Genomic DNA, 27,785 nt, shown 5'->3' with positions numbered 1-27,785 from the left:
CACGAAATGTAGGACACTAGAAGAGCAGGACCAGTTTTTACAGTTGTTGAGTGCTAGGTAATTGTGGAGTCATTTTGGGAGTGGGGGGAGTATCCATCTGTTTTGTACGGAGCTAATTAAAGCAAATTCTTCCATCTGGACATCAGTCATGACGTAGCTATTGAGCACGATTAGAGGATTCTAAAGTTCTACTCTCAAGATCATTGTAATCTTAGAAACAAGACACATATGAAATAGATTAAACCAGTACCAAATGGTGTGGTACAGATAATGATATTCTTAAATAGTTATGATACCCTGACAACAAAGAAGAAAGTTTGTTCTTTTTGCTTCCAAAAGCAGGTTTTGGATTTTAAAGTTGTTTATGCCAGTTTAAATCTATGTATCTTATATTTTGATTACTTCTAGTCTAAGTAATAATTTTAGTAAGGCCAGGTGAGGTGTATAATAGGCCTATAAATAATTAGTTACTTTAACTTATTTAACTCTATTGTCCAAAGATGCAAAGGTTGTTTTTAATATGTTATTATCTACTTGGTAGGGTAGTAAAGTGTATAAAATCAATCCAGATGGTTAGGGGGACAAAGTAATTTTCCTTATAATGATATCAGTCTTTTTTTCTTGGCAGAGTTCTGACTCCAGGATGCTATGTAGATTCCTATACATTCTTCCTTCTTGAAGGTTTTACGTTTCTAGAAAATAATCTTTTATTTCTTTCCAAGATGTATTATGCCTTTATGTTTAGTGCCTTTTTAAATGTACTGCTACTGCCTTTCTCTAGGTTACATTGTCTTTTTAGATTGATTAAGATGGCCATTGTAAGGATAGAGCCTCATTTCTGGCATAGAGTTAAGCACTTAATAAATGCTTTTATTGTTGGTGCAGTAAAAAGAATACTGGCTTTGGAGTCAGGAGATTTGGGTTCAAATTATACTCCTGACACTACTTCTGTGACTGGGCAAACCATCAAACCTCCCTAGGCTTCAGTTTACCTCATCTGTAAAGTAAGCACTTTCTTTATGAACGTGACCATGATTCTGACCCAGGGAGGTAATGGGAAGCCCTTCTGGGAACAAGAGAACTAGGACAAGGAAGTATAAAAATAAAAATTGTAAAGTAAAAATAATAAATAATAAAAAAGAAACCCTTAATTTTCAGTATGTGTGATGGATTCTGCAGTACATTAATGTTGAGTAAAGATGGTCAAGAAGGCTGATCTTGATGTTCTACTGGGAAAAAAAAACAATTACTTCTTATTCTGACTATAATCAAAACTGGAAACTACATATGAACTCATGCTTTTCTTTTCTTTTCTTTTCTTTTTTTTGAAACTAGCTATGTGATGATGATGCCATTTAAACGCCAGGCTCTAGTGGAATTTGAAAACATAGATAGTGCCAAAGAATGTGTTACCTTTGCTGCTGATGAACCAGTTTATATAGCTGGCCAACAAGCCTTTTTCAACTACTCTACAAGTAAAAGGATCACTCGGCCAGGGAATACTGATGATCCATCAGGGGGCAACAAAGTTCTTCTTTTATCCATTCAGAACCCTCTCTACCCAATCACAGTGGTATGTATATATGTACATATGCTTTGGCATTGCAAATCTAATTGATCCATTCTTCTGAAATTTTTAAGCTCCCTTTGAAGTGAGAATATAAGGTTCTTTGGCTTGTTTATATGATTGTAAATTAATCTTAAACAGTAATGTATGTGTACTCAACTGACAGGAACAACTTAAGTAAATAAAACTATTTGGTAAATACTGTTGATCATCATGTTGTCAACTCAGTTCCTGAGAGTAAGGTAGAAAACCAAAAGGCAGAGAATGTGAGGCAGACAATGGTAAGGCTGGTAAGCCATCTCATATGTTACCATTTGAGGGAAGAGCCTCAGTAGAGCCAACAGGATATTTGCTTGGGTCAACTCACAGTTTACTGTGTTGAAAACTTCAGAAAAACTTAAAATAGCTGGTTAAAATAATTTCAAAACTAATCTTAAAACTTGAAATCTTCTTTTTCTTATTTTCTTCTAATTCACTCAAGTTTTCATCAAAATCTAAGAAATAAGTTTTTCATATTTTGATTTTATATAAAATTACATAAAATGTTATAAGGACAGGATTAATAGCAATATTATTAATTATGATTTGTTAATATTTTAACTAATGCTAGCATCAATATAGCACTTGAAAGTTTATAAAATGACATCATAAATACTTTCATTTTATTTTCAAAACCTTCCTGGGGAGGAGGTACTTTTATACTCATTTTACAAATGAAGGAACTGAGGCAGACAAAGGTTAATAAGTGACTTCTGAGATTTACATAGCTAATAAATGCCTAGGATAAAATTTGACTTCGGGTCTTCCCGACTCCAGACCTAGTACTTACCTACTGTGCCTTCTGACTACCATTTATGCATTAAATTGAAAAAGGAAATGTTTAGAAATAAGCAAGTGAAAGGAATACTTGATTGTAAATAGACTAATACTATATAGTAAGAGAAGCCTAAATTAGTATAGCTCTCTACCTTAAATCTCAGGATTTGATGATAATTCACTGCACATTGACATTTCCTTAGTCTAGTTCTGTAACATTACAGAATTATTTATTTGGCACTAGACTGCTGGGTTAACTAAATTTAAGTTTACCTTTTTTACCCCCAAGTAGAACTTTTTCCTTCATAAGATGGCAATTTGAAGTTTGTTTGGCAATTGGAACAATGACCAGAATCCAACTTGGTTATTTTCTTTGTGATAACTTTGCATTTTCGGAAATAAATTTCAGAGACTCATAGTTATGCTGCTTTCTTAATCAAACAACTATTTCTTGACTTAAATATTTATGAAATTATACATTACAGAGAATGTTTGAAAAATGTAAATTTGTACTGATGCAATGTAATATAAAACTATATATGGAATATGAAGTATTATCGATTCAGTTATTATCTCTCTGCAGATGAATCTCATGCCAGTTTTAGCCCTAACCTCTCTTCTGACTTCTGTTCTCTCTTCTCCAATTGCTTATTGGATATCTCAAGCTAAATGTCCAGGCTTATCAACCTCATTGTGTCGAATACTGAATTCATCTACCTCCCTTCCTCACCTCCACTACAAGTCCGTCCCCCCACTCCCCACCCCCCAAAATCTTTACCTCTTTTCTAACTTTTTTGTTTCTGTTGAAAGCATCACAATCTTTACTTCAGGTCTTCCCCACAAAAATGAAAAAGAAATACTGGGAAACAATATCTGAGCCAAATTGACGTTTATTGTAGAAAGTTGTAAATTACAAAATGTCGTGCAGTCCAGGCCTGTCCCAGCTTGGCCAAAGTTCCAGAGCAATTGGTATATAAAAGAGTCAGATTACAAAGCCCTGCCTCCTTTAAAAAAGGGGAGTGGTCTTATGAACATCTCTTTTCAGAAGGGGTGACCAGGGAAAGTCTTTTTTTAAAGAAGGTATATTCTATAAAGTAATGAGCCGTTCCATATATAGTAAAAGCCAAGGTCATTGTAGCTTCAAAGCTAAATGAGACCCCATAATGCCTGGACACATTTCAGGATGCTGGTGGACACATGTGCAGGATTCCTTGCCAAGACTTTTCAGAGGATTTTACTCACAAGATGATTATTGATAACTGATTCTTATACATTGTTATTCAATCAATCAATAATTGGTATTTTTCCTTATAACATCCCTAAAATACTGACTATTAGGATTACATGCAGAGAATATAGTTTTACAGAGGCATAAAATAGTGACTATAAACTAAAGTTGCTTAATTAGATTATCTGTTCCTCTAGTCCAGTGATGGGCAAACTTTTTAAAGAGGGGGCCAAAGGAAAGGAAACGCTAATCTGGCAGTCTGTTTCTAAGGCAACTCTTTTGCAGTTTCATTGTATTGTATCCTACTCATTGTATTTGTATTCGTGAGATTAGGAATAATGTTACCCGGCTAGATAGAACATTTCAGGGGGCCTCATCTGGCCCGCTTGCTGTAGTTTGCCCATCACTGCTCTAGTCTTTTCTCTCTTGGATACTTAGAATCCCAACTAGGTAGTCTACAAACTTATAGCCATTAAAGTCTTTCTTTTCTATTACCTTGATATTACTCTAAAGTGCTTTACTTGTCTTAATTAAAATCATTCATTCTTTGATTCAGTATTTGAATATTTACTATTCAACCTTCACAAGTAAAGAACTAAAATTCCCATTTTTCCCAGCTTGGACTAACTACATACTTTCCTATGGCTTCTTTAGGCCTGGTGACCCACATTTTCTCAATTTTTTTTTTTTTGCCTTTTATCAGTTATTTTCAATAAGTATTTATTAAAGCATGTAAATACATGCTTACATTATTCCTCCTAGCACTCTAAATGCTAGCCAAATCGATATATTTGTTATAGTCCATAAATGACATTCCAGCTCCCACCTCTGTCTTTGTATAGATTTGTTTCCTATACAATTTCCTTTTTTTACCTCTGTTTCTTGGAATACCTAGCCTCTCCTGATTTCCCTAGTTAATAGTGGCACCCAGTTATTTTTATTTTGTTTTTTTATTTGCTTATATTCTGTTAGAATACAAACTCTTGGAGTATTGTGTGAACTCTTTGGAATCAAGAACGCCTCTTTTTTTCCTTTGTATCCTTAGCACTTAGCATAGTGCTTGACATTATACGCTCAATGAATGCTTGATTGATTATAGGAATGGTAGTGTTCTGAATAGAAATAGGGGACTTAGGAGAAGAGTGTGTTGAGGGGTGTATTTAGTTTTGAGTTAGTTAAATTTGATATGCCTATGACATATCAAGGAGAGGCTGTTCAGCTGGCTGTTGGGGGTATGGGATTATAACTCAGAAGAGAGATGCCTGAAATGTTCTTCCTTATTTGTCACCTTTTTAGAATGCTTAGTTCCCTTCAAGGCCAAGCTTGGATGAAATCTCCTACAAGATAGCCAGGGAAACCAAATTGGGGTGGAATGACTATAGGTTGAGGTGAGGATAGGGAATGGGTTTGGGGAGAAGTAGGGAGCAGAGTCAGGGGAAAATGAAAGAATAGGGAAGGCCCTGGTTGGATGTCAGATAAATTTGAACTGAAGATTTTGGATTCTGGAGGTGGGGTACCTGTGGTGATAATGAAATCAAAGGTTTGATCACCCCTGTGAATGACTTGAAAGGAAGTGAAGGTATAGACCAGTGATTCCCAAAGTGGTCTCCACCGCCCCCGGTGGGTGCTGCAGTGATTTGGAGGGGTTGGTGGTGATGGCTACAGGTGCATTTATCTTTCCTATTAATTGCTATTAAAATTTAAAAAAAATTAATTTCCAGGGGGCTAAGTAATATTTTTTCTGGAAAGGGGGCGGTAGGCCAAAAAAGTTTGGGAACCACTGGTATAGACCATGAGAGTTGAGGAGGCTTGATGAACTGGGAAACAAGGATATTTGAAAGAGGCATAAAATTGCAATCATTAGATAGAAAAGGTAGTTTAGGTTGAAGAGTTATTTTTTAGATTCCATTCAGGTCTAATTTCAGTGTGTGGTAATGCTTCATTGAAGGTTTTATGGCCTTTATTTTTATGCCTCTTTAAGCCCAAGAATTTCTATTTTTGAAAACTATTAGTGTTCATAAAAGTGTTAGATCCCAAGATCTAAGTAGTTAGAGAGACTCATGTTATTATTTATTACTCTGAATTTCTCCCCAGAACAATGTAATTTGATTTTTACAATGGATTTTAAGGGACCAACTGCATTAACTTGATAAGTAAATTCTGGAATAAAGGAGTTAATCTTTTAACTGCTTGTCAGGGATATTATGGAGAGGATTCTTGTTCTGATGCAGGTTATACTAAATGGCCTCTGGAGTTCTTCTAACTCTGAGATTCTGTGGGGAAGACTGAGCCAACTATTGAACTCCTTGAGAATGATCCTGAGGCCAGTAGATAACTGCCACCAGACACTGTATTACCAGGCTTAGATTATATTTGGATAGAGAGAGCCTTAAAGGAACCAAAGTGACTAAATCTCACTGCTAAAGGGAAGAAACTCCTTCTGGCCCACTTAGGGTCATCATCATCTATAATTATTTATTAAGAGTTACTATGTGCTAGGCATTGTGTGAAGTGCCAAGGATGCAAAGAAAGGCAAAAAATAGTTCTTGGGGAGGGAGGACATGCAAACAGTGTCTGGGAAGTAATCCCAGAGGGAAAGCCAGAGCAGGAGTTGGGAGGTGGCAGTAGGGATATGAGTCAAGATCCATCCAGTTGGCTGGGGACCCATGGCCTGCTGAGGAGGAACCAGGTTTTCATGATTGCAAGAAGGTGAAATGATCAGAAGAGGAAGGTATCTAGTATGAAGGGTAATTTTTAAACAATAGAATTGAAGTTTGTCATAGGGCACAAGGGAAGGGCCAGGTTACAGCTGATGTGGGTGAGCATTAGTCAGGGATGGTAGTAAGGGAAGGCAGGATAGTCTTGATACATCCAGGGATTCAGAATGGAAGATTGTTTGCTGGCCACAGGAAAAACTGTCACACCCTTCACAGGAATAATAATTGTTGAACTTCGGGTCTAAGCCTAGAGTTGATTTAATATTCTCTGATGGTATAGCTAACTCTCTTCTTCAGGTACATTTGGGACAGGTGCTTTCTCTTAGTGTCAGCTCTCCTCCCCTTCTCCAATAAAATTTCCCAGAACTATTTGGATTGCTGCATAGGTACAGTAGGCGCTTGATTTAAAAGCAAGAGTTAAACATAATTTAATAGTTTAATAACTTTGGTACATTCACTATATAGTTCTTCACAGACATGAAAAAATCCCATCCCAATCTACTAGGATTCTGTGTCTCTTGTGAAAAGATTTGCTAATTCTCCTGAAAGGATATACTTCTGAAAGTAAAGAGAAACTAGTGGGAAAAGAGAGATCTAGCTGAAATTAGATTCTTTTCCAAGTTGCTTCAGAATTAAGGAAAAGGATACTTAATGGTAGTTACTTTTTGGCCTTCTATAACTTCAGATTACTTGCTGGCCCTCATATAGGACATTCCATCTCTGCTTTCTGTCTCTTTGAACAGGAGGTCTAAAATTCTTACCATCCTCACAACTTTTGGAATCTCTGATTCCCTTCAAGATGTAACAGAAGAACTCTTCTACAGGAGGCCTTTCCAGAGCCTGTCCAGTTTTTAGTGCTCCACTTCCCACAGACACTCACTCATTTGGGTACACATAAGCTTCTCAAAGGCAGAGATTGGTGGTTAGTGTTTTCTTTGTGTCCTCTAGTGCCTACCAAAGAACCTGTTTAATATGTGCTCAATGAATGCTGGTTGGAATTGTTGAAACATGGGTTGTGGGGCAGTTCATCTCTCATCACCAAGGAAGTGGTTTTGACTGCCAGCTATTATCTCCCACAGTGATAATTAAAGCTTCAACTGCTCTTAGGCATATAAAGGAGACCAAGAGAAGTAAGAGCAGGTACTCTGCTTACCAGATTTATAAATCTGTTGTAATAGAGTCCTGCTCTTCCATACCACACCCTTCACTTACTTGCTTGCCTCTGGAGTATAGTTAGTAGATATCTTAAGCAATTGAGAGTTTGTAAAGATAAACATTACTATGCATATCATAATATTAACTTAGTCCCAGAAACACTCGCATGTCCTTTTAAATTTGATACTGGATACAAACTATTATATTAGCTGTCCTTTGTACATGATGACCCTGTTGCCATTCTACTACAGTATGTGTTTTTAAGTTTTTCCAGCAGCATTGGTAGATTTGTATTGTTCTGTCTGCCCTCAGCTCTCATTACAAAGGCCATGGATTATCTGGCCAGGATTATCAGGTCTGTCTCTAGTCAGGAAACAAAACAAAGTGAACTTTTATCTGATTCTCAAACCAGAAATGTTCTGAAATGTGGAAGTACCATGAATATAGTAGTTTAGTCTGTCCTTATCTTGATAGAGTTGTCATTTTAAAAAAGAAATAAATCGACAAAATGCATAGCATACTTGCTGTTTTTTAAATTCAGCATTTATTACTTGAATTTTGTTTGAGAGGAATACCTATTTGGATCTCATCTCCTGAATAATTATGTATTTTTATTGCTTATACTTCATTAATTTTCTTTTAACAGTATTTTTAGTTGGATGTATTGTCATCTGAAAATATTTTGAATGACAACAAGCATGGTTATATTTGTATGTAGAGACTTGTTTACCAGATTCATTCACAAATTTAAAAATACTTTTGTATTTTAGAACATTGATGTTACAGTGTATTGTCAGTAGAAGAAATTTGTTGTTTATTTTTTAGGGGAGACTAGAGATATACTAATTTCCTGTTAATACAATAACAACCTAACTAATTATAGCATGAATACTTTGATAAAAATAAACTTTTGCTAAACTTTTTCCTCTCCTTTGCTTAGGATGTTTTATATACAGTGTGCAATCCTGTTGGAAAGGTACAACGGATCGTCATATTCAAGAGGAATGGAATACAAGCAATGGTTGAATATCCTTTATTTAATAGTTGTACTCCTTTGAAGTCCACTATAAATTAACTTAATTTTAAGTGAAAGTTTTAAGAAACTTGATTATGAAGGCTTTGGAAGCAGTAGAAAACAACCTAACAACTCTCAGTCTTTCAGCAATAATTGTTGAGCAGCTTACTTTGTGGCAAGCAAAATAACATGGTTACAGTTATAATACAAGGGAGAAAGATAAGTTTAGCCATAAAAAAGGAACAGATTGCTGTATGAATGCAATGAGAAAATAGGGATTAGGAAAAGTATTTAGCAACATTAGGTAACTTCAGGCTACTTGCTGTCCCTTGTATAGGGTATCTCATCTCCTGTCTGTGTCTCTTTGAACAGGTTATCTTTAAGTCCTGAAATTCTTACCCTCCCCAGAATTTTTGGAAACTTGGTTCCCTTCAAGGCTCTTTAGAAGAGCTGTTCTGCAAGAAACCTTCCAGAACCTATCTAGTTTTTAGTGCTTTTCCTCCCCTGAACACTCATTTGCATACTACTTGTTTCTAAGACTTACTGAGTCTTTTATGTGGCCATGACTTAATATACCTACCTTCTCAGAGAAATATTTAAAAATCTAGTAATGCTTGATTTAATTTTGATTACCTCCACTGCAGGTAATTTCTACTTAAATAGATAGCAATTAGCCATTGCACTCCCACGAGTTATCTGTGCTAATACCTCAGCCAATTCCATTTCAACTTTCTATGTGGTGGGGGTGGTAGTAGAGGGGGACATAGTTATTTTATCATGTCATTCATATGTTGTCATCTTATGTTAAACTTAATCATAAAGAACGACTATTCTAAACTTTCTCTGTTTTCTTCAAACCCTGAACTTTATCCCAACCCTATCCTAGCCTATGATTGATTGCCTTTAAAAAGATCAAGGCCTTCTGGCATGAACTCCTTCCGCGTGTCCCAACTACACCTCAGAGTTCTCTGGACCTTCTTGTCAGTCTTTCTACTTAGGCCTTTAATCTTTTCTATGTATTTCCATTTTGCTTGAGACCTTGCTACATAAATCTCTCTTAGGAGCAAAATCTTGTCAGTTATAGTGTCAGTGACTGCCACATTCAACTCTTTTTTTTCCTGTAGTGATTGTAGTGTGTGTAGTGTAGGGGAAAGGGTGCTGGAGCTGGAGTCAGGGAAATTGGGGTCCAGATACCCCTGAGGGACTATGGGCTAGTCTCTGAACCTCTCTGAGGTGTAATTTCCTTATCTTTAAAATGAGGAGAGTAATTCCTATAGTATCTCTCTCATTGAGTTGTTGTGATAATCTAGTTAGATGAGATGTGTATTAAGTACTTCACAAATCTGAAAGCACTATATCAGTGTACATCATTATTCTGGCATTTATTAATTCTTTTGGACTTTTAGAATAGTTTTCTCTGCTTTTGGTCATTCCTCTTTAATAAATCTTTCACACCACTAGCTAGGTATTCTTTTTTTTTTTTAATTTTAAACCCTTAATTTCTGTGTATTGACTTATAGGTGGAAGAGTGGTAAGGGTAGGCAATGGGGGTCAAGTGACTTGCCCAGGGTCACACAGCTGGGAAGTGTCTGAGGCCGGATTTGAACCTAGGACCTCCTGCCTCTAGGCATGGCTCTCAATCCACTGAGCTACCCAGCTGCCCCTAGCTAGGTATTCTTAATGTATAGGTCTGACTATGTCACTCCCCTGCTCAGTCTTCAGTGGCTTCTATTGTTTATCTGGCAAAATGTAAGTTTTTTGTTTTGGTAATTTAAGACCTGCCACAATTTTGATCATTCTTAGTACCCTTGTCTCATATTATTTTTCTTTATATTATGGGACAGAATCATTTCAGAATCTTATCCTGCCCCAATTTCCTAATCACAGTTTGATCTGAATCAATTTTGTGTTATTCTCTGTGTATCCTTCATGTCCAGAATGGCCTTATCTTGACCATAAAATCTGAAATTCTTCCCTTCCATAAAGGGCCAAGTCATGTATATCCTTAATTTTTCTCCTCTCCTCCAAATTAAGTGGTTGAATTTCTTAATACCACTTTGTTTAGCTCTCTTAAGTACTTGGATTATATTTATCTATGCTTCACAAGATTTAGAGTTGGAAAGACCTATCTCATCCTTTTTACTAGATAGCAAGTTAAACGAAGGCAATGATTGGGCATTGCTTCGTTTTTGTGTCCTTAGTGCCCATGTACTTAATTTTTTTTTTCATTTTAGTATTTTCTGGCTGGAAACCACATTTCATTTACTTGAGTAAGATTTAAAGAATTTTAAATTAGTGTGTTTTTATCTGTGTAATTCATTTTCCATTATATCTCCATGTAATTCTATAAATACTTTTGATGCTGATTTTTTTGGTTGTTTTAAATCAGAATGAGAACAGATGGGAAATTTGATGGCCTCCTTTGCATTTAGGACTCCATGCATTAAAAACAAAAAACAGGGGGGCAGCTAGGTGGCTCTGGATTGAGGCCCTGGGTTCAAATCTGGCCTCATATACTTCCTAGCTGTGTGACCTTGGGCAACTCACTTAACCCCTATTGCCTAGCCCTTTCCACTCTTCTGCCTTAGAATCAACATTGATTCTAAGATGGAAGGTAAGGGTTTAAAAAAAAAAAACCCAAACCCCACCAAAAACAAAAAAAAAAAAAACCCAGAAAACTCCCCTCTCCCCCTCCAAAACTTTTCTTTTAAACTTTCTCTAGCTTCTTTTGCTGAGTAAAACATTCCCCATATATGTGAAAGATTTCTGATTTTGTTGTGCCTTTTTCCAGGAAAGGAGAAAAAATAAATATATTTTAAACAAATTTCCTTAACAAAACATATGTTTGAATCAGTTCTTTGTGCCCAGAAAGCTAAAGCAGCACTCAATGGAGCAGATATATATGCTGGATGTTGTACACTAAAAATTGAATATGCAAGGGTATGTATTTTTTAGTTATTATTTCTTCAAAGCAGTATTTACATTTTAGCCCTTTTCTTTTGACTTAACTGTCATTTAATCTTAACAGCCAACTCGCCTAAATGTTATTAGGAACGACAATGACAGTTGGGACTACACTAAACCATACTTGGGAAGGCGAGGTAGGTGTTTGTGTATTATAAAATGTAATGTATATGCTGGCATTTTTATATACAGTTAGTTTTCTTTTTCTTTCAATGAACTAGTTAGTTCAAACGAGGTCTTTCTTGTGAATGTGTTGTTTCAAAAGGCCATCATGTAATCCTGGAGAAATTAACATTGAACATTAGCGCCCCCTCCTGGTGTGTACTGAGCTATCATGTAGTTCAACAAGGAGCCCCCACATGCAGGCATGCTTGCAGTTCCAGGACTTGCATTTCTCCAAGCAGCTCTCACTCTTTGGAGGAGAGGAAACTGATTCAGAATATTCCTTACAAACTACAAACTTGCACACTGCTTCTCTATGGAAAGGACTTTTCCCCCCAAGCTGGACAAGGCATTAAGAAGGATAGAGGACTCCAGCAGGCTGACTCTACACTTCATCATGCACCACATCGGCATCAGCAAAAAGCCCTCTGAAAAAACTCAGACTTGCAATTCACCTTGACTGCATACTGCATGCACCACCACCACCAGTTTTTAAAAGGAGGACACTTAACAGTACTTCAGACTTGCATGGGATGAACACCATGATAGACTGTGCCCATTTATTCAATTGTATATGTATTGGTCTGATCTCCCATAAGGTTGCAGTTGTAGAACTTAACATTTCATTAAAAGAAAGTCTATAAAATGCAGAATTTATCTACAATGTTGTAAATAATTTTGCACATCACTGTAATTAGTTCTTTACAGTTTAGATTAAAATTGTTATGTAGTAAATCAGGATTAATTTAACCTAAGGCCTTGGGCTGGGAAGAGGGATGGATAATACTTAATGAGTCCACACAGGTATATTAAAGGTAAAAGGAATAGGAAGATGTCCATTTGGTGCAATTAAGTTGCTTTTAATGATATATTCTTAACTGTGGACATTGAAGAGGGATTTAATCTTACATAGTGATTAAAAATATGCATCATTTGTAAAAGAAAAAGACAACTTGCTGTGTAGATTGCTTTTTGTAAAGTGGCTGTTTATAAAAGTTGTCACTTTCTGTAATAATTCTTAGTAGATATTAACCAATGTATAATTTGTGTAATTTTTAGAAGTTTAAGAGGTGAAAACATGTCTATTCAAAATAGAATATATTTAAACTATTTATAAATATGAAAACAAAAGCTTTAAATCATCTGAGATGCATATTCAGCTATTTTATAGAAATGCTGGATTTCATCAGTATAGATTTGATTCATAAAATTGTGAAAATAACTGTGGTAATGCTGGAATATACAAATTTAAATGTGCATCTTGTAAAAGGCTAACAAGGGGGCTACAGTATTGGCTAGTGCTTACCTAGACTGTCAGCATTTGAACCAGATTTTGAAATTTTGTTTTAGTAAGTAGAGTTAAAAAGCATTATATTATGGTATTCTAGCTCTCTTGGGTAGTAGGTACTAAACAGCATACTCTAGCAAAAAAAAAGACTAATTTATTTATATTTTTTGCTCCCTTGAATGAAAATTGCCCATTAATTTTATCTAGAACTGAATTTGAATGATCCTGGGGTTACAGAGAACTTTGTTACTCTGGTTTGGCTGAACCCCATGTTTCCCCTACTTACCTAGGGAAATTATTAAGTATAGATTTTGGCATATGTGAATAAAACACTGAAAATTCTTATTAATGCAAATATTGGGATAAATGGTTGATGAGAAACCTCTTATTTGTGTCAGTTTTCAGGGTTTACTTGTGAATTATTACTCATTTAAGAGCATAGATTTCCCAACCTTTCATGATTAGTAACTAAATAAAATCTTTTATTTGTATAGTTGCCTAAACTACCCATGATGAGGTCATGAGATTCACTGAAGTATAAGCTTTAAGAGTATTATTTATAGATGTGTGTATTTTTTTAACTGCTTGCCTCAGTCTCCAAGAGAGATTTGTTTATTCCAATTTAATTGTTTAAGATAGATATTTAAATAGTGCCCTGGTAATTTGGCTGAGGGAAACGGAAAAAAAGAATTGTAGTTATTCTTTGAAAAATAAATTTCCCTCTTTTTGACTTTTTATCTCTCTATGGTTCATAAATAATATAACTTACTCTTGTTCATTGTTTTTAGCTTGTATAACACAGAAACTACTGTTTAGTACTGGATGAAACTATTTTTAGTTGTTGTTATTTTAAAAAAAAACTTTATTTAAGTTTCTCTGCAAAAGAAATGAGAAATTAATACCTGAACTTGTTTCTTTTTTTTTATCATTTTAAATCCTTACCAAGTTTTAAAAATTTGTTCATAGAACTTTTTTGCTCTATACTTTTCCAACTTTTGTTTGTTTTAAATGTAGTTAGAGAATTGAGTACTACTATGAGAAATCCATGTATACTATCTCAAATACAGAAAATCATAAAAAAGGAAGGAACTGTAGAAATCACCCAGGCCAATTCCTCATTTTACAAATGAGGAAACAAAGGAATAGAGCGGTTAAGTAATTTGCTAAAGATTCCACAGCTTAATAGTCAGCTGGGATTAAGCTAATTCAGGCTTATTAATTTCTAGTACTCCAACTTGCCACTTTTGAGTTATCAGAATTGAACCATCCAGGTGCTAGCTATAATTTCTGTAAGAATTACTAATCAATAATACTTTAAATTTCTACTAGATAAAGTGGCTCTCCAAATTTGAAAATTTGAGTTTTTCTCATCTCCCATAGAACTCATTTGCTCAATGTGTATTGAGTGTATATTGGCAAAACCCTAAGATCCAATTAAAGTCTTAAATATTTAAGTTGAATCAGACTGATCACTGTAGCTTTAGTTGGTCAGCAAATCTTCTGAGAATTGTATAATGAGGTTAAAAAAATCAAACTAACCAAATGTTCTTGAAAATTTTAGAATCAAATTTTGCTTTAATGACTTTAGGTTTGGGAAATCTATTATAGCTTCTTTGTAGTTGAGTAAAAATACTTTGAGAGTGTTTTATTGCTCTCATCCAATAATGTTGACCCCTTGGTTAGCTTTATCTTGGTATATTTAAACTGGGGGTTGTTCAAGGTACTGCCTGTTGTTAAAGTCAATAGAAACTGACTTGGTTATAGTTGAAATCCTAATCCATGATACCATATGGTCTAGGAATGTGCAATTTTCAGCATTCTCATAAATCAGTAGGTATTTGTAAATATGTATATGTACATATAAAATACTCTCTGTTTACTGATTGTGAAACCATGTAATACAGGTTGTTGTTGGCTTATGCTGAAACTTCTTGAAAGAAGCCCACTTTGAAAATGTGTTGCTGTTGAAGCTAATAGTATGAATTCAGGTACTGTCTTTCAAAAGTCCTGCACTTACAGCTTGTTTTAAAGACATACATTGGTAAACCCTGTATGATGTTAACTTTTAGCATGGCGTACTTTGCACTTTCTGAAAATTATCCAGCCTTCCATTAAATTCTAAAGTGTTTGTATCTGCTATTGGCCAAAAGATATTTACAAGTTAAGTGGAATTTGTTAGGCAGAAAAAAAGTATTTATCTAAACTTTTGGTGTTAAACAGATATGATTTGTGTTTAAACTGGATACGAATGGTTTTTAAAAGTTAACCAAGAATCAAATTTCTTTCTTTGAATTGTAATACTATGTAATACTCCGGTATGAGAACGCTATCAAGTGCACAGATCCAAATTGTTAAAACCACCTTTCTACTTCTGTGTTAGATAGAGGAAAGGGTCGTCAGAGGCAAGCCATTTTGGGAGAACATCCTTCGTCCTTTAGACATGATGGATATGGTAAGTTTATGAAGACAGAAGGAATGTAGTAGAAAAAAATGAGAACTGATTGTTATTTAAAAAGACTGTGCTGGATGAATCCACTGTGTGTGTACTGTACTATTCAGTGTACTTTCTTTATGCACACTATCCACAAGACTATCATGAGAGACTTTGTCAAATGCCTGACAGAAAATCCAGGTATTCTGTGTCTATACCATTCCTCTGACTTACCAACTTTGTTAGCAAACCTGTTAAAAAAACAATATTAGATTAGTTTGGCATGATTTGTTCTAATAAGGTGAACTCATGCTGTCTCTTCATTATCACTATTTCTCTAAGTTTTCATGAGCCATCTGTTTAATAATCAAATCTAGAAATTTCCCAGTGATGAAGGTCATGCTCTTCTTCCTTTTCCTTTTGGAAATTCACACATCTGCATATTTAAAGTCCTATGGCATTTTTGACCTTTTCTAAAATTCCTCAAAGATAAGTGACTCAAGTTTATAGCTATATCTTGAAGTTATTTTAGTTCCTGTAATATAATTCATTTGGGACTGGGTTACTTTTCAGTCAGCAAGTATTTACTAAGTCTATTGCATTCTAAGAACTGTTCAAGGCAGCAATTCTTAACTTGGGAGCCATGAATCTTGGAACTTTTACTATTTTGATAACTGTATTCATTATGATTTCTTGCCTTGTTAATTCCAAACAACATTCTGAAAAGGGGATCCATAGATTTCATCAAATTACTTAAGTATCCATGACATAGAAATGGTTAAGAATACATGGTCTAGGGGGCAGCTAGGTCGCTCAGTGGATTCAGAGCCAGACCTAGAGACAGGAAATTCTGGGTTCAAATCTGGCCTCAGATATTTCTTAGCTGTATAACCCTGGGTAAGTCACTTAACCCCCATTGCCTATTTCTTATTACTCTTCTGCCTTGGAACCAATACACAGTACTGATTCTAATACAGAAAGTAAGGATTAAAAAAAAAAAAAGAAAGAAAGAAAGAAAGAAAAGAAACATTGTCTGGAAATCCAGAGATAAAAATGAAGCAGTCCCTTCAGTAAGCTTCTGTCCTATTAAGAGAGACAAGATGTAAATACATAAATATATACAAGGTAATTGTGGTGGGAGAGATATTAGTAGCTGGGAGGGATCAGGAAAGATATCCTCTAGAAGGTCATTCTTGGAAGGAAACTGGGGATATTAACAGGCAGGAATGAGGCTGGAGTGCATTCAGAGAAGGAGGGAAAGCCTAGACAAAGGCATGCAGAGGGTCATGCATCTTTACAAAAACAGGAAGAAGGTCAGTTTGCCTGGATTCTCCAGTGAGCAAAGGGAATAAAACGTGAATATTAGGACAGGTTGGTTGGAGCCAGCCTGAGAAGGACTGTAAATAACAACATGGAGGGGCTTGTGCTTGATTCTAAAGGCAACAGGGAATTTCATGAGTTGAGCAGGAGAATGATGAGGCTAGACTTGGACTTCAGGAGAGTCATTTTGGCAGCTCTCTGATGGGGAGGAAGGGGAGGGAAGAGACTAGATACAGGGAGAGCTATTAGAAGATAATCGCCCTCGTCCAAATGACTAGTGGTGCTCAGTGAGGACAAACTGCAAAGGATTCAGCAGATGTTGTGGAGGCAGAATAACCAGGTTTTGGCAGTGGATTGGGAATGTGGGAGGAGGCAGCATGGAGCCATGGGAGTCAGGACTAAAACTGTGGCTCACCCACTTACCTGTGAGACATGAGGCAAGTCACCAAACTTCTCTGGATCTCAGATACTTTGTCTGTGAAATGAAAAGGTCAGACTTAGGAGGGGCCTTCTGACTTTAAATTCACAATCTTTTGAGTAGATATTTAGTAAACATGTGTGGCCAGGAGAATGCAGGGACCTTGAACATAAAGAGGGATTACTCAATGTGAGATTAAATTTTTGAAATGTCTAACAGGCAATTAGTGATGGGAGACTAGAGGCTAGAAGAGAGTTTAATGAGGATTTGGCTCCATGTGATCTGGTAAGATTTTCAAGTGTACAGAGAGCTTAGGTAGCTGGGGCAGAGTCCTGGGGTTGACTCCGCAGAGGTGGAATATGAATGAAGATCCAGCAAAAAAGATAAAGCCCTCAGAAAGGGAGGAGAACCCAGAAAGCAATGGCACAAAAAAGCCAGGAGAGCATCCAGGGTGAGGGGCTGCTGCTAGTATCAGACGAAGCAGAGAGATCAAGAAAAATTAAGGGGACCAGAAGATTTGGCAGTTAAGAAATCATTGATAGGCAGAGCTAGGTGGCTCAGTGGATTGAGAGCCAGGCCTGAAATGGGAGGTCCTGGGTTCAAATGTGGCCTCAGACCCTTCCTAGCCATGTGACCCTGGGCAAGTCACTTAACCCCCATTGCCTAGCCTTATACAGTATTGATTCTAAGATGGAAGGTTTGGGCTTAAAAAAAAAGATATCATTGATGACAACTTTGGAGAGAAGAAAAGTTTCATTTGAGTGAAGAGGCTGGGACCTATATTGCAACACATTGAGAATTGAAAAGAGGAAGTGTAAGTCACAATTATAAATAGGTTTTTCTATTTTGCTATGAAAGGAGCTGTGCTATAGGATGATAATTTGAGTGGACAGAAGGGTCAAATGGGGATTTTTTTTATGGGTATAGGAGTCCCAAATATGTTTGTAGGCAGCAGAGAAGAAACTAGTAGTTAGGGAAGATTAAAGTAACTTTTATCATCTTCCTTTTTTCCCCCTTGTGTTTCAATTCACTCTTTAAAAAAAAAAAAAAAAAAAAAAAAAAAAAAAAAAACCCTTATCTTCCATCTTACAATCAATACGATGTGTTGGTTACAAGGCAGAAGAGCAGGCCTAGGCAATGGGAGTTAAGTTACTTGCCCAGAGTCACACAGCTGGAAAGTGTCTGAAGCCAGATTAGAACTCAAGAGCTCCCATCTCTGGATCTGGCTCTCTCTCCATTGAGCTACCTATCTGTCCCCTCAGTTCACACTTAAGAAAAACATTTTTTTTTAATGAACAGAGATTTATTTTTGCTCTCTTTTACTTCCTTGGATTAAAAAAAAAAGCCCATATAATATACGCAGAATCAAATTAAATGCTTGCAGTGTCTCATTCTGTATTATGGGTCCATCATCTCGCTAGCATGACTAGCATGTTTTATCATCAGTCTTTGAAGTGGGATTGGTCACCACATTGGTCAGAGTTCTAAAGTCTTTCAGAGTTCTTTGTCTTTGCAAGTTGTTACCATAGTATAAGTTGTTCTCCTAGTTCTGCTCACTTCACCAGGTGACTGTGTGTGTGTGTGTGTAAATGAAATAGAATATTATTGCTTATCCATTCCCTCCCAATTCATGGGCTCCACCTTAGTTTCCAGTTACTTACTATTATAAAAAAAGGTGCTGTAAGTTCATATGGGTCCTTTTCCTCTTTCTTTGACTTTCTCAGATAATAAGCTTGGTGGTGGTATTGTGCTGGATCAAAGTGAATGCACAGTTTAATAGCTTTTTAGGCATAATTTTAAATGGCTTTCCAAAACGACCAAACCAATTAATAACTGCACCAATGGTGCATTAATGTGCCTATTCTTTTATCAGTACCTCCCACATTTGTTATTGTTCTTTTGTTAGTTTTGCCAATCTAATAGATAAGTGGTAGAGCCACAGAGTTGGTTTTATTTGCATTCATCTAATTATTAGTGATCTGAAGCATTTTCCCCCATACACTATTCATAGCTTGGTTTTCTTTAAAAGCTTCCCGTTAATATTTTTTTATTATTTTGTCAGTTGGAAAAATGGCTTTTGCTCTTATAAATTTGAATCAGTTCTTTATATATCTTGGAAAGAAGACCTTTTTCAGAGAAATTTGCTGCAAAGACCACCCCCTCCTCCTGGGTCCAGTTACCTGCCTTCCTTTTGAAGTTGTGATTGTTTTTGTTTGTGCAAAACCTTTTTAATTTTATATAATCAGAATTGTGCATTTTATCTTCTTTGATCCTTTCTATTCTTTGGCCAAGAGCTCTTCTCCTGTAGTTGTGAAAGGTGAATTTCTTGCTTCTCTAATTTATGATGACACCCATCATGTCCAAATCTTTTATGCATTTGTAGGTCATCTTGGTATATGGTATGAGATATTGGTCTGACTAATTTCTCCTGATTTCTATAAGACTGCTTTCCATTTGAGTCTTTATTCCACTAGTTCCTTGGGTTGATCAAATGCTAGACTCCTGTGTTTGTTTGCATGTGTATATTTATGTTCCAATCTCTATTACATGAATTTCTTGGATTCTTAACTAATCTTTTTTTTTTTTTATGGTTACTGCTTTGTAATACAGTTGGAGATCTGGTATTGCTAGACTCTTTTCCTTTTCACTTTTCTTCATTATTTCTGGTGAGATTCTTGCCCTTTTATTCCTCTAGATGAATTATGTGATTATTTTTTCTAGCTCTTTAAAGTAAATAGTCCTCTGGTAGTTTGGTATGGCACTGAATAAGTAAATTGGGTAGTATTATCATTGCCATCATATTTTTTCAAATTATTTTTAATTTACTCTCAACCATTTTCGCTCTTTTAAGTCTAAAGATTATTGACCGTTTTAGGAAAAAACAGAAGCATTTTATATATTCATTAATTTAGCCCCATCTACCCTATTTAATGGGCATATAATTTCAGCCCCAGAAGCTTTTTATTGCCCTTGAACATTTTTTCATAATCTGTACTAATTGTAGGGTTGGCTTTCTTATTTTTTTTTTCCCTCATGGGACCATGTCCCTCTTGTATTTCCATCCTTGATTATATGACCTTGCTTCTATCTTTAGTAGATATCTATTCATCTGAGTTCATGGAAGGCACCCTTGAATAGCCATATCAGTTTCTTTAGACACTGGAGATCCTCTTTATGAACACTTTTATTTTATAGATGAGAAAATTAGTACCCAAATAAGTTAAGTGACTTTGGATCACATAGCAAGTAGTAATAACAACATTGGGACCCAGATCTTCTAGGTCCAAATCCAGCAGTAGTTCTGTTTCATCATGCTTCCTTATGCCTTCCTATTGAGAAGCATCTAAACTCTATACCCTGGAATTTAAGGAACTTTGGTTCCGTCTCACTTTCCAGGCTAATTTCATTCTACCTCCCTCTACACATGCCATATTTTATTTCCATGTCACCATTCAATTGTGATCCATGATTGCCCTCAATTCCTTCTGAAAGTTAAAATAAGTTGTAGACCAAAGCCAAAAATTTTTTATATTTCCTGCTTTTAACAGAAGAAATCTTGAGAAGATGCCAGAAATTCTCTTTTTCTTTGTGTGTGTTGGGGAAAGTAGGCAGTGTGGAAACCTTAGGTGGTAGAAATAATGGTACTGATAATTCAATACTTTTGAGCAGAACTCAAAAGATGCAGGAGTCATTGCGGGGAATCCCCAGTGTACTAACACAGATTGTAGTTTGTCTATATCTTTGTAGATAAGTGGTAGGGAGTTGCTTGAGGCTACAAGTTAAGTGACTTGCTAGGGGTTGGTTACACAGCTAGTACCTACCATAGTTAGAATTTGAACCTAGGTCTTTTCTGACTCAAAAGGAAAGACTTTTTTATCCACTAAGCCATACTATCTTAAACAACAGTGAGACAGTACCGAGTACAGAAGTGTGTTTGCTTTGATTTCCCAGAAGGTTTGTCTCTGTAAGCTTCTAGTAAATGTTTAATGTCTTCTTTAATTATAGTTATCAGACAAATTTTAAATTCAGAGACTATCTTTAGGAAATTTATAGTAACTCGTCACTTACCTGTCATTGTCAGAGAATGAGTAGTTCTATGTAAGTGAATTTTCCAACTAACTAAAGTTTTATCTTTCTAAGCACTAATTTTATGAATTTGAAACAGTTTTAATAGCATGAGTATATAGGCATGTCTTCAAGCACTAATGAAGGGAAAGTGCACTGAGTGAGAGGACCAAGTTTCAGATCCCATCTTCACTACCTGTTGGACCTTAGGCAAGTCATAATCTCCATGGATCTCAGTTTCCTTATCTGTAAAATGAAATCATTCAGTATATTAGTATCTAAGGATGCTTCCAGCTCTAGATCAGTGAACTATATAACTGTTGAAAGGTTATTGCTTTTTTTCTAAATGTGTTTTGAGTTATTGTGTCTGCTTTTTATAGCATTGCGTTTGTTCTGGCTGTTTTCATTAATTTCTACCTCTGATAACTCCTTGACTCCTGCTTTTTTGCTGGGCTGGTGCTTATCTGTTCTGGGTGGGGTGATCAGATAACAGAATTCTTTAGAATAGTATCAACAATAGGAAGAAATAGATTTTAAAGCATATATACATGTTAGTGCAGGCACCTTGTGGTCCCTTGTTTGACTTCTTAGAAATTATAGTGTTTCTAGGGAGGACAGGCTGCCCAGATAAATGAAGAATCTGTAGGTTTCTTAGATTTAATATTAGTTATGGAATCTAAGGAAAAGTTTATTGCAGTGAATTCTACTCCAGGATATGGCTTATAGGGAATTAATTCCTCTAGTAGAGCACTAAGGTGACCAAAGGTCCTCATTAATGAGAAATTATTATAAAAAGATTCCTTGTATGATGTTAGATATAAAAATAAATATTTAATTTGTAGTTTAATCCATCCATGTCAGTGTAGGATAAATGAGTGGAATTTATGTTTAAAATATATATTTTAAAAACAAGCCTTCAGAAATATGAGTTAATGAGTAATATATTTTCTTGGATAGATATTAAATTAATTCTAGGAAGTTACTTACTAATGAAGTACATCCACCAAAACTTTTACAAAATGAAATAAGTAATACGTGCATTTTTCCCCCCCAACCATTTTTGTAGGTTCACATGGTCCATTATTGCCTTTACCAAGCCGTTACCGAATGGGCTCTCGAGATACTCCTGAACTTGTTGCATATCCCCTTCCACAGGCTTCTTCCTCCTATATGCATGGGGGAAATCCTTCTGGTTCAGTTGTTATGGTTAGTGGGTTACATCAACTGAAGATGAATTGTTCAAGGGTCTTCAATCTGTTCTGCTTGTATGGAAATATCGAAAAGGTAAACTTTGTGAAGTGACCATTTGTTGCTACACTATCTAATTAGAAGTTCTGAAACGAATCCAGATACACAGTGCTTTCTTCATTTATTCTTCCTGTTCATTCATATTAGGGCATTATTGTAAAGGCTACAAAAAAGCAAACAACTTTTAAAGATCACCATAGGTCTTTAGGTTAGGTTTTAAAAACTTCACCAAGAGCAGCAAGGAGGCAAAGTGGATAGAAAGCTGGGCTTGGAGTCAGAAAGACCTGATTTCAGATCTTGTCTCCAACACTTCTTTGTGACCCTGGGCAAATCATTTAACCTCTATTTGCCTTATTTTTGTCAAATGAGGATAATAGTTATCTACCTCACAGATTTGTTGTGAGTCTCAAATGAGGCACATAGTAGGTGCAGTATATATACTTCCTTTCCCTAACTAAGGGAACCAAGCCCTAAGAATTGCATATTTGACAACTAAGTGACCTTCTTTAAAAAACAAACAACAACAACAAAACACAACAAAAAAATATCCCCCCACAAAAACATGTTTCAAGAAGTCCTGGCCTGGTGATGGATTGTCTGTCTTTGGAAGACCAGCCCTTTAGCTAAGTTTGGAAAGGATGAAATTTATTTTGACCCAAGTAGCTCTCAAAGACATTCTGCAAGTCATAGAGGTTTCTGATCTGCGTGGGGGGGGGAGGGGGCAACTCAACTCAACTCAACTCAACAAAATTGAAGAAGGTGAAGTAAGTCCAGAAAGTTCAAGAGAAATAGATACGTCATTACATTTCTTCACCTTTTTTTGGTTGTTGTTCAGACCTGTGATTTTATTGATGGAGGGAATTTCAGCAAGGATATTTCCTCTACCAATACAGATTGGCGACTTCTGCAATCGAGAGTTTTTCAGTGTCCTGAGATGTTATGTAACGTGTCCTGAGATGCTGTGTAACTTGTCCTGGGTCATAGAGCCAGTCTTTCTCAGAGGACCTAGGGCTTTTTGATTTCAAGGTTTTCTCTCTATCCATCACACCCTGTTTCCTCTCAATTATGCACTTTATTTTATTATTCTTTTAAGTTAGAAGGACAAAAAGGGTAAATAGATTAATGATTCATGTTGTTGCTAATTAATGGCTTTAGATCTTATTCTAAAAGTATTCACGTTCCACTAGATTTTGCATAAATCACGCAAAAATGTCAGTGGCATGCCAGAATAGAGTGTAGGTGATCTTCATTTTCAGTCAACTCATAGCCTCTTCTAAAATTGATATAGAATAGTAGAATTAATTAGTTACTTTTTTTTCTTTTATATTGACAGGTAAAATTTATGAAAACCATTCCTGGTACAGCATTGGTAGAAATGGGTGATGAGTATGCTGTAGAGCGAGCTGTCACACATCTCAATAATGTCAAATTATTTGGAAAAAGACTTAACGTTTGGTAATTTATTTTAATAAATATGTATTAAAGTCCTGCTTTTGTAGTTCTTGCTATTTTTGTTGGAATTGTTTGAATTTTAACTTAATTTTTTTTTTAGAATTAAAAGCATATCTGAGATGAATGTTTATTGTGGTATTTGTAATATTTGTGTTAGAAAACTCTTGTGCTGACCTTTTTGTCTTGCCAAACTGGTTGCATTAAGACTTTTATTTAGGTAAATATTTCTTTTAAAATACCATAATGCTAATTAGTGCTAATGAGTATATACATGCACCTTTCTCCTTGAAAGGATAGGAAACTATTGATATGTCAGACTTGATTGATGTATTTGTTGGTTTTGCTGAATTCTTGTTTGCTTTTTTAAAACTTTTGGTTATAAGGGAGGGAGTTATGTTGGAAAATGTAGGTCCCATAAAAATGGAGAAATTTTATTGAGATGATTAAAAAAGCATCCTAATATAAAACACTATTTATTAGATTTGTCCCTTTAGTTAATAAGTAAATAATAAGGATAATCACAATCTAAACTACTCAATTGCTTAAATAGCTAAATTTATCATTTGTTTTCCTTAAGATTGCTATAAATATAGTATGTAATATTTTGGATTTGGTGGCTGACCTTTATGTAATGCTGTGTGTTCTGTATGTTTTCTTTTTTAATATTTAGTGTGTCTAAACAACATTCAGTAGTTCCTAGTCAAATATTTGAACTGGAAGATGGTACAAGCAGTTACAAGGATTTTGCCATGAGCAAAAATAATCGCTTTACAAGTGCTGGTCAGGCATCCAAGAACATAATCCAGCCCCCTTCTTGTGTGCTACATTACTACAATGTTCCATTGTGTGTTACAGAAGACACCTTTTCAAAGGTAGGAATTAATTGGCTCCTAAAAATACAAATGTAAGCATAGAATTTCTTTAATGTGCATCCTCATATCCGGTATGGCTCAGATGCTGTCTTTGTTCCTCTTTTCTGCTCAGTATTTCTTTGGAATGTTATAACTTTAGGAAATCTTAACGAGATGGCCTGCTCCACCCTCCTTGTTTTACCTTTCTGGGTTTCTGGCTAAATTTTCTTGGGAGTAGAGACTGAGGTAAAATGTGTAAGCTCTTATACCAATAGAATGATTCATTTTCATCTACTTAAATTTGGCCTGAAGCAAAATTGTGTCCATCCTGATTTTAGGAATTGTTTTCAGAAATTACCTGATCTACAAAGAACAGGTAGTGTTAGTCAGAGTACATACTTAAGTATTTATCTTTGGTCACTGTCAGTAAGCTGGTTGGTTCAGCAAGCTAGTAAGTTGGTTACTTACATTGTTTATAGTCTTTTTACTTGATAGTAAATACTTAATTGTGAGATCCTAACCTGCACTCCTTTAATATTATTTTCTTTCTGAAAAGAGTATGTACTTTTTTAGGCATAACTTTTCAGAAATTGTTTTTTTTTTCTCTTTGTTTCCTTGGCAGTTATGTAGTGATCATGAAGTTCTCACATTTATCAAATACAAAGTGTTTGATGCAAAACGTAAGTGAATTTTGTCCTATCACTTTAGTTTTTTCAGGTGGTTGATCATGACATGAAAACAACAATTACATTTTATCTTTTAGCTTCTGCCAAAACACTCTCTGGCCTACTAGAATGGGAATGCAAGACTGATGCAGTAGAAGCTCTTACTGCCCTTAATCACTACCAAATAAGAGTTCCGAGTAAGTCAGTTATTATAAACGTTTATAATTTGGTGCCAAATTATCACAGTACTGTGGGACAGTTATGGAATATTGTTTTTAGTGTAGAAGTATTTTTCTGTGATCCCCTCAAGTGCCATTTGCAGCTCAGAATCAGCCAAGTGTCTAAGGATCATCTAGCTTGCTTGTTTTCTAGGATGAGTCTTATTTTAGGACAGAGTGAACCAATTTGCACACCTACTCTGACCTCAACCCCCACAACCTAGGGAAGAAACTGAGCCATTCAGGCTTTTAGAGTGGGTACTGCTCTCACTTTTTGCTAAGTGATATTTATGCAAAGTAAGCTCAGAGCATTGACAAACAGAAAACTAAAGCTGAGCTTCCATCTCATCATAGGCATTTAAGGAAAAGAGCAAATACAATAGACTTCTCCCCTACTGTGTGTTTTTTTTTTTAACTTCTTTCCATTCCTGTTTCTATTCATTCCCTAGATAAGAGGATCAGAAAACTTGTATTGGGGATTCTAAAAGTTAAATTGCCAATTTTTTTAAGTAAAGCAGTTTCAGAATTAGCCACTAACTTTGATTTTTAATTTTTACAGATGGTTCTAATCCCTACACATTGAAGCTTTGCTTCTCTACTTCATCCCATTTATAAGAGGAGAAGAGGATAGCATGTTAGGAGCTACATTCATCTTTCTTTACAATTTTCAAACTACACTTCATTTTCAAAATCTAAAGTGGTTGATCTAATGTTGCCTTGCTCTCTTTTAAGACCTTGTATCTTGTTTTATAATAAACAGATTTGTTTTGGCCTCAAGTGAATTTGTTGTAAGCTTAAATACTGTTTTCATTATAAATAGTATAACTACATAAAATGTAGAATTGTCGCACCTGCATTGTAGATTATGCAGTTATATAGTTTCTAACATTTTTCCCCCATAGTTGGAAATGTATTTGCATTCTTAATGCCAAAGATTTGCAAATATCTTTTCATTGTGAATAAAATAAATTAGCAGGTGAACGTTTTGCTTTTTAATATGGTAGAATCTAATGTTACCTGTTTAGTTATTTAGGTATGTCGCAGTTATCCATATGAAATGTAACTTGTATTTATAAAGTGTGTTCATCAGGCTTCAGGATAACATGACACATGGTGATTTTTAAGTACTACAGATATATTTGATTTTATATTTCCAAGAGGCTAACAGACATATAGATACCCTTGTACAGTATTTACTCAAAATTATTTAAATTGGTGTATTTTTTTTAAGCCATTGTCCATTTGTATTGACATGCAGTACTATCTGTTGCTAGTTCCAGTTTGGGGATTTTATAATTAAAGTTTCAATATTGCGTTAGTGTGTTCATCTTCATTTGTTGCATGTGACTTAATCTTGCATATACTTTAATGCTTGTTAAAGAATTTAATGTAGAAAAAACTGATGAGTTTTTGGAAGGAATCCTATAAGGCATTTATTTTATATGCCCTTTGCACTTTGAGTCTATGCTGCTGTGAATTTCAGATTGTGTGAGGTGTGCCTCTTTCCCATGCCCTCTCATCCCCACAGGTTAAAACATTATGTATTCAGAACTTGAAAGTGTAAAAGTCCTGTGGCGGATTTATTTCATTCAGTTATTTTTATTTCACTGAAGTAAAACTAATCATGATTGTCCAGTAATTACTGTTTCCAGCAGTTGGATTGTCTTTTCTTGGAATGAGTTAAAATGGTGGATACAAATTGGTTGAACAAAGAATATGGGTTACTGGTCTTTTGGATAAGATGTGAGCTTTCCACATGTCTATAAATTTTGTCCAACAACTAAAAAGGAAGGATTAGCATTGTTGTTTTAAGCTTGTTTGAAAGTACGCCTAAACAACTGGTTTTGTTTGTTTTGTTTTAGAAAAAGAATACCGACTGTCATATAACTGTGCATAAATCTTTCATGGGAATTAATTTTTTTAAAGTACCTGATATAGTTAATTAAAATGTGGTCCAAAGATTAAAGACCAAGTGTTAGGAGACTAGCCAGCTATTCTCAGGTTCATAGTGGTTGTATCTGAGAGAGTTAATTAGACATATGTTGTTCATCTTTTTAAAGGGAAGAGAATATGTTATATGTCTGGAAAAAATACATGTCTTTAGTTGGCAGGAGCCATTGTGCGATGACATTTTCTCTTAGATTCAGCTAGGCAAATGCAAACTCCATTTAGATCCCATGTGAGAACTATTTATTATGGTCACTA

The 27,785-nt window shown here is 35.4% G+C and overlaps 1 protein-coding gene across 1 annotated transcript in view; it reads left to right on the top strand.

Moving 5' to 3' along the window:
- HNRNPLL (heterogeneous nuclear ribonucleoprotein L like) overlaps positions 1-26,893 on the top strand; it is a 57,467-nt gene extending 30,574 nt beyond the window's left edge. Inside the window, exons 3-13 of the mRNA XM_044663264.1 lie at positions 1,336-1,573; positions 8,424-8,509; positions 11,342-11,438; positions 11,527-11,599; positions 15,293-15,364; positions 22,213-22,430; positions 23,728-23,849; positions 24,517-24,718; positions 25,320-25,377; positions 25,461-25,559; positions 26,140-26,893. Coding sequence (XP_044519199.1) covers positions 1,336-1,573; positions 8,424-8,509; positions 11,342-11,438; positions 11,527-11,599; positions 15,293-15,364; positions 22,213-22,430; positions 23,728-23,849; positions 24,517-24,718; positions 25,320-25,377; positions 25,461-25,559; positions 26,140-26,195 — 1,321 coding nt within the window. The 3' untranslated portion in view covers positions 26,196-26,893. The remainder of the gene's footprint in view (positions 1-1,335; positions 1,574-8,423; positions 8,510-11,341; positions 11,439-11,526; positions 11,600-15,292; positions 15,365-22,212; positions 22,431-23,727; positions 23,850-24,516; positions 24,719-25,319; positions 25,378-25,460; positions 25,560-26,139) is intronic.
- The last annotated feature ends 892 nt before the right edge of the window (positions 26,894-27,785 follow it).

This window comes from Gracilinanus agilis, chromosome 2, assembly GCF_016433145.1.
Source record: "Gracilinanus agilis isolate LMUSP501 chromosome 2, AgileGrace, whole genome shotgun sequence".
NCBI lineage: Eukaryota > Metazoa > Chordata > Mammalia > Didelphimorphia > Didelphidae > Gracilinanus > Gracilinanus agilis.
This window is presented reverse-complemented; position numbering and strand designations above follow the sequence as displayed.